The sequence below is a fragment of the Lepidochelys kempii genome, chromosome 12 (genome assembly GCF_965140265.1).
Source record: "Lepidochelys kempii isolate rLepKem1 chromosome 12, rLepKem1.hap2, whole genome shotgun sequence".
Classification (NCBI taxonomy): domain Eukaryota; kingdom Metazoa; phylum Chordata; order Testudines; family Cheloniidae; genus Lepidochelys; species Lepidochelys kempii.
Genome location: NC_133267.1, coordinates 43,060,663 through 43,076,602, shown reverse-complemented (window position 1 = coordinate 43,076,602; position 15,940 = coordinate 43,060,663). Strand labels below are relative to the sequence as shown.

At 44.8% G+C, this 15,940-nt stretch overlaps 1 protein-coding gene across 4 annotated transcripts in view; it reads right to left on the bottom strand.

The window, feature by feature from the left end:
• Positions 1-15,940, bottom strand: part of PHLPP2 (PH domain and leucine rich repeat protein phosphatase 2) — a 143,093-nt gene that overhangs the window by 122,346 nt on the left and 4,807 nt on the right. For 2 of the 4 annotated variants that reach the window (XR_012154557.1, XM_073308382.1), the window contains exon 2: positions 10,531-10,778. Coding sequence is in view for 1 of the 4 variants with exons in the window: in XM_073308382.1 (XP_073164483.1) it covers positions 10,531-10,778 (248 nt within the window). In the remaining 3 variants the exon portion in view is untranslated. Of the gene's footprint in view, positions 1-2,148; positions 2,396-3,718; positions 3,997-10,530; positions 10,779-15,940 lie in introns of those variants that run through there. The other 2 variants (XM_073308384.1, XM_073308383.1) reach the window with 2 other exon arrangements.

Here is a 15,940-nt window from a genome sequence, read left to right as displayed (position 1 = left end):
ATTTCACTAGGAGAGTGGTGAAGCACTGGAATGGGTTACCCAGGGAGGGGGTGGAATCTCCATCCTTAGAGGTTTTTAAGGCCCGGCTTGACAAAGCCCTGGCTGGGATGATTTAGTTAGGGTTGGTCCTGCTTTGAGCAGGAAATTGGACCAGATGACCTCCTGAGGTCTCTTCCAACCCTAATCTTATATGATTCTGAGGGGGTTGAGGTGTGGGGGCTGGGAGTGTGATTGGGGTGTAGGAGAGGGTGAGTGGTGGGGGCTCTGGCCAGGTGGCACTTAACTGAGGTGGCTCCTTGTCGGCAGCACAGGGGGGGCTAAGGCATGCTCCCTGACTGCCCTGGTCCCGCGCTGCTCCCAGAAGTGGCTGGCAAGTCCAGCCCCAAGGCAGAGGGGCAGCCAGGGGGCTCTGCATGGTGAGTGCTGCCTGCGCCTGCAGGTACCGCCCCCGCAGCTCCCACTGGCCGCAGTTCCCAGACAATAAGAGCTGCGGAGCTGGCGCTTGGGGCAGCACGTAGAGCTTCCCTGATCACCCCTCTGCCCGGGAGCTTTTGGGGGCAGGGGGACGAGGCTCAGGGCTTCTGGCCCATGGCACGGAGACTTGCCATGGGCTGAATTAAATTAGTCAGCGGGCCGAAGGTTCCCCACCCCTGCTCTAAAGTTTTATGTTGGGTTGGGGTTTTTTTTGAGTGCATTTATGTAACCAAAAAAAATAAAAAATAAATCTACATTTGTAAATTACACTTTCATGATAAAGAGATTGCACTACAGTACTTGTATGAGGTGTATTGAAAACTACTATTTCTTTTATCATTTTTATAGTGCAAATATTTGTAATAAAAATAATACTATAAAATGAGCACTGTATACTTTGTATTCTGTGTTGTAACAGAAATCAATATATTTGAAAATGTAGAAAAACATCCAAAAATATTTAATAAATTTCAACTGGTATTCTATTGTTTAACACTGCGATTAATCATGATTAATTTTTTTGAGTTAATTGTGAGAGTTAACTGCGATTAATCGACAGCCATAATATTTTGTATTCCCTCTGAGCAGTGCTCAAGACCCACATCTTCAAGATGAACAAGGGCCCATCAGCTGAAAATGGCTCCCTGCCTCCAACAAGATGGTCCTGGAAAGCTGCATGAAGTGTTGGCTGATTATATGCTTAGGAATCCTTCAAACACCCTTTGGCTTTTTTGGTATGAAAGCTTAAGATCCTCTGGCATCTGCTGCTGCTAAGACCAAGCACCCTGTACAGTCAGTGTGAAAGAGGCTTTTTATATTTAAAAAAAAAAAAGACGCAGATGCTTCCCCTTCCCTCCCTTGTGAAAGGGACTCACAAAAGGAGACAGATCCAGAAGAATGCAGAGCTTTTGACTGCTTTGCTTTCTGTAAGAGGTCTCTGAGTCCAAAAGAGGTTCTCTCCAATGCAGGGTAGGTTCTCATCTCTTTTTTTTTTTTTTTTTGGACCTGATGACGAGATCTGGAAGCCTTGAGCTAGAACAGACCTACAGATATCCACCCATAACACAGATTATTCACTGCATAATTTTCATCAGAGACTACCTGGAACTGATGCTCCATCAGGACCGTGCCCTCTGCTCACTAACATTCACCTTCGGGAAGAAAATCAGCCGGGAGAGAGATCTTTTTCCAAAGCTTGACCTGTTCTTGGGCAAATGTGTTGTGGACTAACAGATCTCAAAGGGCTCCAGCTACAAAATGACAAGTGCTTCATCCAAAGCAATCCCAGTACTGAAGCTCAAGGTTCTGAGGCACATTACATTGCATTTGTCTTTCCTCAGGCCAACCTCATCCCAAGTATAAAGCTTGCATGGGACACTGGGGGCAGGAGACAGACAGGAGTGTCCTGAAGGAGAATGTACTTTTTTTCTATGACATCCAAGATAGGGCAGCAGAGGTGGTTGTGTGTGCGGAGGTGGGAAAGAAGTGGGGGGTGTCTGCCACGCTGCTTCAGTTGGTGACAGAGGTGCACTGGGCTTCTGACCTATCCATCTCTCAATCGTGGCTTCTGCACATTCCTGGACTGGTAACTTTGCAACCTTTTTTAGCAACTTGGACAAGTCAGATTCTAAAACAAAATCACCATCCTACTGCTCTTTCACCATGGAAATGTACCTGGCATCAGGAAGTTGCACAGACTCCTCAATCACTTCATTGTCCTAATCAGCTCCATTGCCTCCATATGAGCACCTGGAGTTAGCAAGATGAGGGGGTAGCCTGGAACATCAGCAATACTTTGGGATGCAGAGACATTGGATGTGCTGAGACCCATGAAGCAAGAGGCACAAAGAGCCAACTCAAGGAGGGTGTCAGTATTGCTGCGAAGTGCTCTGGCTACACCGAGTGATTCCAAGACTCCAAACTGAGGGTGAGAGGGAAGCACCAAGGTGTCACTGCCGCCTCAAGGCAGACTTTGAGATGTGCTGGTGAGACGTGCCCAGGTCCCCAGACAAACCCTAACACTTACGCTTCCTGACTGTGGCTGAGAAAGGGAAACTGATGCCCTATATCTTGACATAAGCTACCTGAAGCCCCTAACTCCATCAGTGGTGCCTTGGAGTACAGTGGGGAGGCAATGCCTCATCAGCTGAGTCATAGCTCAGTGCCATCTGCAGCAAGTGCCAAGGTTTGGAGGGAGTCAAAAACTCAGCACATGGCAGAAATATTTTAATGAGCCTAGCAGGAAGTTGGGCCTGTGTTGATAAAAGTGGCACCCAGACAGAGTCCTGTAGACTAATCTGAAAGCAACTTCCATTGGGGAATATTTCAGAGTGGTAGCCATGTTAGTCTGCACCACCAAAAACAACGAGGAGTCCCTGTGGCACTTTAGAGACTAACACATTTATTTGGGCATAAGCTTTCATGGGCTAAAACCCACTTCATCAGATGCATTGAGGAGGTATAAATACACAGCATATGAAAAGATGGGAGTTGCCTTACCAAGTGGGGGGTCTGTGCTAATGAGCCAATTCAATTTAAGTTGGAAGTAGGTAATTCTCAACAGTTGACAAGGAGGAGTGGAAGTCACTTTTGTAGTGTGAATGAGGCCAATGTAAACAGCTTATGCCCAAATAAATGTGTTAGTCTCTAAAGTGCCAAAAGGACTCCTCATTGTGTAGGAAAGACCATGCACAAGTACAATCTCTTCAGCTGCACATTTCTCAATAAAAACAATGAGGAGTCCTTTTGGCACTTTAGAGACTAACATTTATTTGGGCATAAGCTGTTTACATTGGCCTCATTCACACTACAAAAGTGATTTCCACTCCTCCTTGTCAACTGTTGAGAATTGCCTACTTCCAACTTAAATTGAATTGGCTCGTTAACACTGACCCCTCACTTGGTAAGGCAACTCCCATCTTTTCATATGCTGTGTATTTATACCTCCTCAATGCATCTGATGAAGTGGGTTTTAGCTCACGAAAGCTTATGCCCAAATAAATGTGTTAGTCTCTAAAGTGCCACAAGGACTCCTCTTTGTTTTTATTGAGAAATGTGCAGCTGAAGAGATTGTACTTGTGCATGGTCTTTCCTACACAGAGTACAGTACAGACAGAGAGCTAGTATAGCTCGGGAATAACCAAGCAATTTATTGGGAGTATCTGCCCGCCGCTTGCGTGTGCTGTCAACCCTCCAGTCTAGTCTCATGAACATCATATCAGCAAGAGAAGTGGCTCAGGCTTACGCTGCAGGGGTTTCTCCTTTGAAACATTCTGGACTTGCGTTGGACTTGCACAACTCCCAGGGGACTGCCTTGAGGAAGACTTGGAGGCATTCCCCATGATACTTGAGTGTTTACAGTAACATCTCTAGACATTCCCCATGATACCCTGTACAGCATGCCCCATTCAGACACTTGTATTGTACTCTGCATTATAGATGTTCTTCTGCAGCACAGATTTTTGTCTGAAGCTGCTAAGTGGTATCGCTTCCTTCCAAGGGGTCAAGGCAGTAGGTGACATCCTGAAAGAGCAAAGAAAACAGCTGAAAGAAATACAAAACAAAGAGCTAAAAGCTTGTAGCAGTACGAGGCTTTGAAAATAGACCAAATGCTGAAGGAAAAAGGTTTGTTGTTCATCCATAGACCCATGACATGGTTCTTCAAATGTCTTTGGAGACTGGAACCTTGTGGACTGAATCAGTGCTCCCAGGCAACTGACAGACCAGAAGCCAAAGGGTCTAGAAATAAAAAGGCTTGGAAGGCATGGGGAGTGGGAGAGGGCGCAAACCAAAAAAAGATACCTTAAGCAAGTAAGTTGCTGGAGAGAGACAGCTCCTACAAGAAACTCCTTTACCAGACCCTGGTCAAAGAGGAATGGACTGGAAGGTTCCAAGGGCAATGGTTAGAATCCTGGGTGGTGCAGAACTAACAGTAAGTGAAGGCTGCTTGCCTCTTGACCCTATAATGTTGCCCTTAGGGGTCAAAAATGTTATCACTTGAGGCATTCAGCCTGTATAGAAATAGTGAATGCAAGATCCAGGATCCTAAATAGATGGTATTTGTGAAGAAAGTGCATTACCCGACACATCCTTTCATCCTCAAACTGAATACAGGAAAACATGCATCTTCCCCCAACAGAATACAATGCAATCTGTAAACAGACAAAACCTGAAGGCAATCAGAAACATGCAACTGAAAAGACTGTACTTGTACATGCTCTTTCCTACACACAGTACACACTGAGGGCTAGTGTAGTTGGAGAATACACCAGCAATTCACTGAGAACATTTCCTCTCCTTTCATGTGGTGTCAAACCCTCCAGTCTAGTGTTTTTAGTATCACATACCAAGTACTGGTCACTTCAGCTAGGTCAGTGAGAGAGCACTATCAGGCCAGGGTAAGAAATAAGCATAGGAGAGAACAGGAGGCCAGCACAGAACAGCAGCTTCACAGACCCTCATGTAACTTTAGTTATTGCCCATGCATAAAAGCCAGGTTTTATACCTTCGTAGATTCCAAGGCCACAAGGGACATTGTGATCATCTAGTCTGACCTCCTGTATAACACTGGCCACAGAACTTCCCCAAAATAATTCCTAGGGTTGTGTTTTTTTGTTTTTTTTTGTTTTTAAAGAAAAACACCAATCTTGATAACACACCATAGCCCTTGGTAAATTGTTCCAGTGGTTAATTACCCTCACCATTAAAAATGTTAATTATGATTCGCTGTTTACAATTACATTTTGAGACTTATGAGTTATCCAGTTTTTATATCATTCTATATTTTTAATAAAAATGTCATGCAGTACCACATCAAATTCCTTACAGAAATCTAAGTATATTACAACAACACTATTATTTTTATCAACCAAATTTGTAATCTCATAAAAAAAAATCAAGTTTGTTTGACAGGATTTATTTTCCATGAACCGATGTTGATTGACATTAATTAATTACCCTTCTTTAATACTTATTAAAGAAGACTCACATCAGCTGCTCTATTATATCTTCCCTGAGATCAATGTGAGACTGGCCTATGATTACCTGGTTCATTCAGGTACAGAAAAGAGTTTTATCCATGTAGTTTTCGGAACCTATCCTTTATTGTGAGCTATAACTTTTGAAAAACTTTCAAAGAGAACCTAAGGAATGGAAGGTCTTAGCTAGAAAGACAGGCTGAAGACCTTAGACCTATACATCTTAGAGAGGTAAATGCTCAAAGGAACTTACTGAAATGCGTATGCACTTAATGGGGATCACAGAGGATCTACTTCAGCTGAGGAGTAACACCACAAGGACATTCCTGGAAGTTTAGGACAAATATCTGGGGATCTTCTCCTGCCCCTCCTACCCCAAAAGGGTGATCAGTATTTGTATTCTTAATCCAGGAGATGTGGGAAAAATCCACCTACAAGGATTCAAATGGTGGGGAATTAAGAGTTACTTGGGGTCCAAGCGACATCAGATGCTTGACCGGGTTATTTGTGTTCATATGCATGTGACCACATTGATCAGCAGATCGTGCACTAAAATGGAATTCTCTTGGCATTTGAGAGAATTTGGGTATAGTGAGACCTTGAGTTTGGTGTCATCTTCCTCAGGAGAACTGACCAAGACCATGGACCATATCCTAATGTCAAACAAATGACTACTAAGGGGAATTTCATACTTACTGTATCTCTATGGCTGGGGTTCTCAGACTTTTGTACTGGTGACCCCTTTCACACAGTAAGCCTCTGAGTGTGACTCCCCTTATACATTAAAAACACTTTTTTATATATTTAACACCGTTATAAATGCTGGAGGCAAAGCAGGGCTTCGGGTGGAACCTGATAGCTCACAACCCACCATGTAATAACCTTGCGACCCCGAGGGGTCCCAACCCCCAGTTTGAGAACCCTGCTGTACGGAGACCTTCCCCCTTTGAGGTTTATTTACGAGACCTTCCTGCTACATTTACATTCAGAATTTTGCACAGGTGACATGCAATAGTTCAAGAACTGAATTTCAGGATCAAGCTTGTTGAATTGCTAAAGGCAAGAAGGTAGCAAGTGTGGGAGCAGGACCTGCTGCCATCAGTTTAAAGCTCAGGACTGGGTTTCAAAGTATTATTCACAGAGACCAATTAACTTAGCTATTCAACTTGCCACAAATCAAAGTGAAGTAATGCTGCAAAACAACAAGAAAAGAGAGGCTGAAACAAAAGTTCAAAAGGGGAATTAAAACACAATCTCTTACAACTGCTCCAACAATGCGTCTTCAAATCCTAACCTTATCAGGGCTCTGGGGTAAAGGGTCTGTGCTCTAAGTGCTGGAAGATCACTACAGAACTAAGCAATGAGCCACTAAAGGCAATTTTCCTATAAACATTTCACCTAATAAACACAATTTATCAGCTACATCCATGGCTCCATGCCAACAGCTATGTATACCCTTACTGTAACTGACCTATGCCTGGTTCCTGCAACTCAGACACATAGCCAAGTGAAGGGAGAGCTCCACTACAAATCTAGTCTTACTCGCCTCACTGTTATGATGCAATACAGAACAGGACTGCACTGTCTTCCTTTTCCTGTACCAATATGCTGAATTCAAGCTATGCTGCATGTTCTGTATTCTCAGCACCCCATGCACAACAGCAGAAAAATCTGGGAGCCAAATCCAGAGCTTGCAAAAGTGAGTGTAACATCACTGAATTCACTGAAACCGCACTTGCTTACAGTATTGAAGAGGAAGCCCGATTTTTATTATAAATCCTCTTTTTTTTACAAATTTTCAACTTTCAAAGAGAATGTTTTGGCTTGAAAAACTGCCATTTTCATATAATAGAATTGTTTCTGAAAACCTGAAGAACTGATAACTTTACAAAACTCCATTTTCAAGATTTCATAGCCAGAGCCTTACTTAAACTGTATTGCACACTAGTATATATGCATGTCAAATCTCATAAATAAGTGACTAGCTTTCATCATCAATACTTGGTTTTCCATCATGAATTCCAGTGTGCAAAACTTTCTATGCCAAAACTACAACAAGATTTGTAAGCAGACAACATGTAGGGGAGACCTAGCCTGACATGAGCAATTAACATCTGGAGGGAGGCCTCATTTCTTGGAGGCCTCATTTCTTGGACAACAGAATTAGGGAGGTAAATGGATCACAGAAATATCAGGGTTGGAAGGGACCTCAGGAGGTTGAAAAAGACAGAATGTTTGAGCCAGCTCAGATAAGATGGAGAACACCCAGGGACCCATTTATTAACAATGGACAAAATAGTTTGGAATGTAGAGATGAGGTAAAGACTAGGTCAAGTGAGGATAATGCATAGACAGAGCATGTTGCACAGGGACTGGTTCCTGCAAAGTAACCAAGCTAATTCAAAAACATGTGATGCAATGTAAAGTGTAAATGTATATAAAGGAAGAGTTTTTCTGTGTAACTCTGGATGTATGGTACATACTATACTCTCCCCTACACTTGAGTCTGATCAGCATAGCTTTGCTGCATGACAAATAAAGGAACCTGAGTGACTAAATCTGGAGTCGAACTGAGTTTTTTGGATCCCAGAAAACTGGATAAAGTGTTCTCCTAGAAGTGAACAAGGTATTCTGGATAAGCGGAGTGGAAAAGGTTTCAGAGGGAATCCAACACTACAGCAGGAAAACTTTCTATTAAACTTTTAAAACATCAAGACCCCAGTCTTTTAAGCATTCCAAGAGAGCAATTTGTGCAGGAAAAGTTTCTATTGCAGTGAATTTGTGCAGTTTGGTCCCTGCAAAAATTTTATGTGCAAATTTATCAGCTGTCATGACACAGTTCTCTCCTCTCCTTCATGCTCCCACACTTCTCCCTAGATAAAACCATATCTGGGATCTCAGGAACTCAGATGTTCAGTAGACCCAACCTATGCTACCTTGAGCGTTAATCCATGCTGAGAGGTGGGGAAGGTTTAGATTGGATATTAGGAAAAACTTTTTCACTAAGAGGGTGGTGAAACACTGGAATGCGTTACCTAGGGAGGTGGTAGAATCTCCTTCCTTAGAGGTTTTTAAGGTCAGGCTTGACAAAGCCCTGGCTGGGATGATTTAACTGGGAATTGGTCCTGCTTCGAGCAGGGGGTTGGACTAGATGACCTTCTGGGGTCCCTTCCAACCCTGATATTCTATGATTCTAAGGAGCTATAAGGAACATAGATTTACTTTTGTACTGAGGCAATTGGAAGGATCAGGCATCCTTCAGCTCATGAAGTCATTATACAATAAGTAATTCAGTACACATAGTTTTACACACCTATAACTTATTGTGAAGAAAAAACTTCAGTGTATAATTTATGCAAATAATACTTTATCAAAAATACTTAGTGATGCAAAGGACACCCAGTCTTTCCTCCCATCTGTCAATGACTTTCCCAAACACACTGAAGTCTAGGGCCCCAGCAGTGGAACTTTTACCAGGAACTGGAGAAGTGCTCCAAAGTGCCATGCCTTTCCCCGTGCATTTTAGAAGAACAACATGGATTAGGTCCACTGGGAAAAGTGTGGATTAGAGACTCCCGTTTTAACTTTGTCCATGAAAAGGAGTGGCAGGTTTACACGCTGAAATCCAAAATCCACTGGAGGTAATACAAAGTCTAAATTCAAAAGAACTCTATGGCTTGTAAAGCTATGAGGAATTCATGATCTTCTCAGCACAAAGTTTGTGCACATTAAACTTTATGAGCTGAAGTCTATTTTCAGTGCATAATGACCTAAGGCACAACACTTTATATACTGAAGTCCAAGTTTTCTGCACATAAAACTTTATAGCTTAAGTCTATTTATAATCTTAGCATACTTTGCAATTCATTTTTTTAAACAAAGGATATCCCCACTGAAAAAGCATTAATTTATACAGTTACTAAATCATGACCATCACAGAAGTACATACCAAGATCATTTCAGTTAACAAAATATAGATGTCAAGAAATGATCACTAAAGGTAACTTAGAGATTATACATTCTCAAGAAAATTTACACTTGTGAACATGCACATTAGACATTTCTATGACCTTAACTCTGGCCCTTTTCGTCTGTGGCCTTTTTTTGGTGAATACATTTGAATAATTTGCCTAACAAATATGCTATCATTTAGGATGCCAGTTTTATAAAGATGAATAAAGATGTTAAGATAGTATATACTGGGAGTAAAATTTAGCCCTTTATATGGAAAAAGATGCAGCATTATATAAACAGGGACATCTCTCACCCCAGGGCATATTCCATGTCCAACTAGAAGTTCCCAGAAGTTAACTCACTCAAACGAAACACTCTTCAAAAAGGAGGTGCTTCTAGGGGAATTACCAGTCAAACCCTCCCAGCCAAAACACCAATGAGTGTTTCCTATCTGAGCATAACAGCTTCAATCCATAAATTATAGTATTATATGCTCAGAACTGGATCCATCTATCATACAGAACCCCTTTGTTGACCCATAACCTGAGCTTAGGTGATCACGTAAATAATCACTTATATTTTAGAAAAAGTTAAGATGCTTGTTTAATTAGTGCAAATTAAACTAAAGCTACGATGCAAGTAGGATAAAAAAAACAACAAAGATTATTTTAAAATGGGCTTTGCAGTGAGTCTGAAGCCTAGTATTCAGCTTGAGGACTAGTGGTAATAGTTAGCATAAAGCCACATTAGACCTAATAACACTTAATCTCATTTTAAGGGGAATCCACAGCCCCACTGATTCCTGAGTATACATGATGCGAATTCAGCTATTAATCTTATCTTGTTTCCTAGTTCTGTGATTTTGTTTATAATAAACATCGTACAAATAAAACTCAGTCTCTACGTATGTCTCACCAGTCATCATCTTAATTAATCTCTAAATAGCCACCAAAGAACAGACCTGTTATTAGTGACTAGTGCATCTTGCACCCAAAATGAATCATAAGGCTATACCTACCTACTTTAAATCAGCCCTAGTTTCATTCACATTCATTTGCCCACAGCAAGAAAGCACTGCCCTCCATCCACTTCTGGAATTGGATTTACCCTTTCCTTCTGTCCTTACCTGACCAGGTCTCCATGGAGCTGCAAATAGAGGTTCTCCCTACCCTCTCCATCACAGATCTCAGATGCCAGGGTATCCACTGTACAAAGGACCAAGTGCAGGTCAGAAGAGGTCGCAGTTGCAGAGTCTGCTCCATAAATGTACACACAGCCTCGCCCAACATCCTCTTTCAGCCAGTCTCTCTCACGGGAGCCAAATCGACTCCTCCTGTTCAAGCAGTTTCTGCTCCCATTGCACTTCATGTTCCTCTAAAGGACATCAAAAGTAGATGGTTAGCTGCTGGCACGAAGACTGAAATCCAATAGATTGCCTGTTGCTTTCCTTCTCCAACACCTCCAATGACCAGCCAAGTGTAATTTCCACACCTCACCCCCGTCTCCTTCTGCTTTCCCAAATTCCCCTCATCCCTCATGGGTTGCAGTCATCCAAACAGCTGCTTACTCCTGGGGGAATTCTGCGCCACTACACGTGCACAGAATTCATGTCCCCTGCAGATTTCTTTGCTTCCCCACAGAAAAATGACTTTCTGACAGGGAAACAAAGGGAAGCTGCAAGAGCAGTCACGCACCACTACCTAGCTGCGCAGGTTCATCGTTTCAAGCACCTGGAGCAGCCGGCGGAGAGGTAAATCACCGCAAGGCTGGGAACACCCCATCCTTTGGCTCCTACCCTGAGCTGAGACCACCTGCTAGCCCTGGCTGGGCTGAAAGCAGGAGAGGACAGGATTTCTTCTTCCCCTGCAAAGGAGTGGATGGGGCTGTGTCAGACCCCCCTCCCCCGAGAATCCTCCCCCAGCTGCAGGAAGCTCAGCATTCTTCCATGCTTCTTGCCCCCATCGCTCCTCAGCTGCGGGGGGGTGTCACTGGATGGGGAGCTGCTCCCCCATCCACCCAATCCCCATGCATCTGGACCTCCCATACCCAGACACTCCTGCCAAGCCTCACCCCATATACCCAGAACCCCACTAGCCCTCCATCCCACTGAACCTCAACCCCTGCACCTGGAGCCCTCCTGCACCCAGACCCCCTGCCTCCGGACCCCCACCCCTGCACCCAAACCACCCCCACACTGAGCTCCCTGCTCTCAAACCCCCACCCTGACACGCCCAACCCCCCTGCACCACCCTGAGCCCCCACATCCAGACCCCCAACTAGCTGCACCCAGACCTTCACCCCACGAAGCCCCACTCCCCCCAGGATCCAGACCCCCCGCTGAGCCCCAAACACTCAGACCCCTCCGCTGAGCCCCCACCACTTTCACCTGAAAGCCCAGGCAGAGTCCCATTGCCCCTGCACCTGGAACCCCCCCAATGAGCCTCTGTGCATCCAGATCCCCCCACATCTAGACCCCCCACTGAGCTGCCTGCACCCAGATTGCCTCACACAGAATCTTCTCACCCCACACTGAGCCCCTCCACACTTGGATCCTGCCTGGTTGAGCCTGCCTGCCCCACAGGTGCACCTAGCACAAAGGGGCAGGGCCACAGGGTGTTTCTGTGGTATACTCAGGCCTTGTGCTGTGCCAGGGTTGGGTGCAGCCTCACCACTGAGTCCTTGTCCTGGGGGTAAGGGATGGGGAGGCTGCAGGGTAATCTCCCACCTTTGTACAGCCAGTGGCCTATGCTCCCCACCACCATGCTGAAGCCTCTGCATTTATTTATCGACAAATAAAGCTTGCAGAATTTTAAAATATTGTGTGCAGAATTTTTTATTTTTTGGCACAGAATGCCCTCAGGCATAACAGTTGTGGACAAGACATGTGAGGAGACTCCATAAACTAAGGTAAGGCTGGAAGTGGCCCCTGGATTGTGCCTGGAAAGCATCTGCAACACCCTGTATCTCTATGATCTAGAAACATCCTTCACCTCTTTGGATCTCACCCATTACTAAAGAGAAGCACACGATTAGCAGGAAAATTAAACCACAGATGGGACCAAATCCTCTATCCGAGCTGACTTGTTTGACACTTTGATGAGTCAACAAGGATGCATTAGAAAAATTGGAAAGAGTCCAGCGGAAGGCAACAAAAATGATTAGGGGACTGGAACACATGACTTATGAGGAGAGGCTGAGGGAACTGGGATTGTTTAGTCTGCGGAAGAGAAGAATGAGGCGGGATTTGATAGCTGCTTTCAACTACCTGAAAGGGGGTTCCAAAGAGGATGGATCTAGACTGTTCTCAGTGGTAGCAGATGACAGAATGAGGAGTAATGGTCTCAAGTTGCAGTGGGGGAGGTTTAGGTTGGATATTAGGAAAAACTTTTTCACTAGGAGGGTGGTGAAACAGTTGAATGCGTTACCTAGGGAGGTGGTGGAATCTCCTTCCTTAGATATTTTTAAGGTCAGGCTTGACAAAGCCCTGGCTGGGATGATTTAGTTGGGGACTGGTCCTGCTTTGAGCAGGGGGTTGGACTAGATGACCTCCTAAGGTCCCTTCCAACCCTGATATTCTATGATTCTATGAATATGGAATTGTCTCCTTAATGACATAGTCATGCTCCTTCCCTCTTGCCTAGAAATACAGCTCTACCCAGGGCTGACAAGAAGTGGGGAAAAGGAAGACAACTGTATCAAGGTCCCAAGTCCAGGGCTCCCCCCAAAATGTCTAATGTCTGTGTAAATAAAGTGAAATTGCAGGGAGTGAGGCCCCAGTGAACATTCTGTACTAGGGCTCCAAATTTCTCTTGAAGGGCCTGACTCTACCACTACTACTAACAAGAAAGTGCCCTAAAAGCAGAAATGGCTCAATTCAAACCTCACTATGCTAGCTGTTCGTTCCACAGCAGGTGTTCAAGCTCATAATCTGTGAAGAGTGAAGGCCACTGCTCCAAACGGACATGCCCTAAACCTATCACAGTAAAGTGTTAGGCAAATCAATATTACATTGTAAAACAAATAATTTTTCTCACTCTGCCTCAGAGTCCCAAAGTGCCAGATGCATATTCCAGACAGCAAAATAATTTTTACAATAGTTTGTCACTTTAGCAGTCAATGTTGTCAACTAGATTTTCCTCTATTAGGGTGAGAGAGAGGCTCATCAGAGTATCTAAGAAATCCTTCTGGAGCTAGCTTTGCTTACAGATGGTGGTGCTAGATTCCCATAAGCACCTATCACCTCACTAGCAATGCAACATTTCATCCTCTAGAACAGTGGTGACCAAACCACAGCTCGCAAAACGCATGTGGCTCTTTTACAGTTAAAGTGTGGCTCGTGGAGCTCTCCACGCCCCCCCTCTCCCCCCCGCCATTCTAGACCTACCAGACTGGGGGCGAGAGGGAAGGGCGGGGGGAGAGAGAGGGAGGATACTCAGGGCTTCTGCCCTGGATTTGGGTGGTAGGGCTAGGAGCTTCTTCTCCCCAGCAGGGAGGGGGGTCTTGGGGCTTCAACCCCATAGGATATACCTGCCAGGACTCAGGGCTTCAGAAGGAGCATTGCTGAAGCCCCAAGACCTCCCTCCCCACAGGGCTGAAGCCCCAAACCCCGGCAGGTGCCTCACACAGAGCTGAAGCCCCAAGACATTTCCCATTATAAGACCCTGTTTTCAATTGCCTATATCTTTGCCAAATTTTAACCATTTGGGCTCCAATTTTCCATGCCGGGTGTCTGTTTCCAGCTGAACTTCTTTTTAGAAAATTTCAGGCAAAACAGTTTCTGAGAACGAGGCTAGGGAAAAATGTCTGACACTGTATAGCAATTCTTATGTTATGCCCATGTTAAAGAATTCTTTGAAAAGTTCTGGTGCCCCCATGCTTTGGAGCAGGGACACGAAAAGGGGAGGAGGTCTGGCTGGCCTGTGTGTCAGGAATATGCCTTTTAACATTCCCATTAAAATTTTCCCAAATTAGGCCAAACTATAAACTTTGGGGAGGGGAGGGAAGAATCACAGTTCACACACTCAGTGCAGGCTTCTTTGATTTTAGTAGCCAAAAATCTCTGAAGATTCTGTCCTTACTGACCATGCTTGAGATTGCACATCCTCCAGCGGCACAGAGCAACTGAGCATGCTTGAGCTCCTCAACTACACGTGCACCATTACCACAGAGCATGCTCGAGCCCAGGGATACAGGCACAAAGCCAAATTTTCCCCCATAATGACATTTACCAGCTGCTCCAGGTTGTGGTGGGATCACCAGACATTAGAACTGAGAGCAGGAGCCTGTCTCTTCAGTGTTCTCAATGATCTCCCAGAGGGCATTTAGGCAGAAACAAGATAGAAGCTGTTTGATTCAAATGCACAGGGGACAAAAGCTGAATTGGGAGGAGGGAAAGGAGTAGATTAGGACAAAGTGTCTGGTGAAATTGGCACAGGGGGACGACGACACAAATTGGGCATGGAGACTGGGAGCAGGGGGAGTAGAGACTGGAACTGACTGGACAGGTAGGGTGACACTGAGAGCCGGTGTGGTACACAGTAGGGTGAGGGGAAGGAAAGAGCCTGGGAGAGCCCTAAAATCAGACAAGGAAGTGGGAAGACTGGGGCTGGATGGACAATGAGACTGGGGACTAGAACCAGTGGTAGGAAATGGGGGCAGGTGGATGGAGAGGAGGCAGATCTGACAAGAAGCAGAGCGCACGGCATGAACTGAGTGTGCCTCAACAAGAGACAGGGAGGGGAGAGACTGGAACTAAGTGTGGAGAGAAAGGGGGGAGACTGGGACTCAGAGAGCGACCCCAGAGAGTGAGACTAGGACTGGGACAAAAAGATGGAGGAGGTGAGACTGGGAAGGCAAAGAGAATGAGAATGGGATGAGGAGCCTGGGGTGGGGAAGAGACAGGACAGGGACAGGACTAAAGGGGTCAAACTTGGGGGGAAAAGAGAAGAAGTCTCTGTACCCACCACAGCACATTTCCCTCAGTAGCCTGGAATGGAACTCAAGATTCCCAAGTCTCATCATTCCTCTGCTGTCAGCAAATATCTGCTGAAACTGACTCAAAGTATGTGTCTCATCCCCCTGCAGTGCTGGTCCACACAGAGGATGCCAACCTACTGTTGTTATTGATTACTCTGTTAGCTCAAGTAGCAGAAGTCCTTGTGGTGGATCTAAAGGTTTCAACCCTGCTGATGAACCACATGGGCGTCAGTGTGATGCCACGTGATGGAACTGGTCTTTTTTGGTTTGCTTTTTTAAAAGCTAGGAAGTTGCATACACGCGCACACACACACAAATTATGTTAAACAAACATCAGTAAAAAGAAAAGGAGTACTTGTGGCACCTTAGAGACTAACCAATTTATTTGAGCATGAGCTTTCGTGAGCTACAGCTCACTTCATCGGATGCATACTGTGGAAACTGCAGAAGACATTATATACACCATGTCTCTGTGTATATAATGTCTTCTGCAGTTTCCACAGTATGCATCCGATGAAGTGAGCTGTAGCTCACGAAAGCTTATGCTCAAATAAATTGGT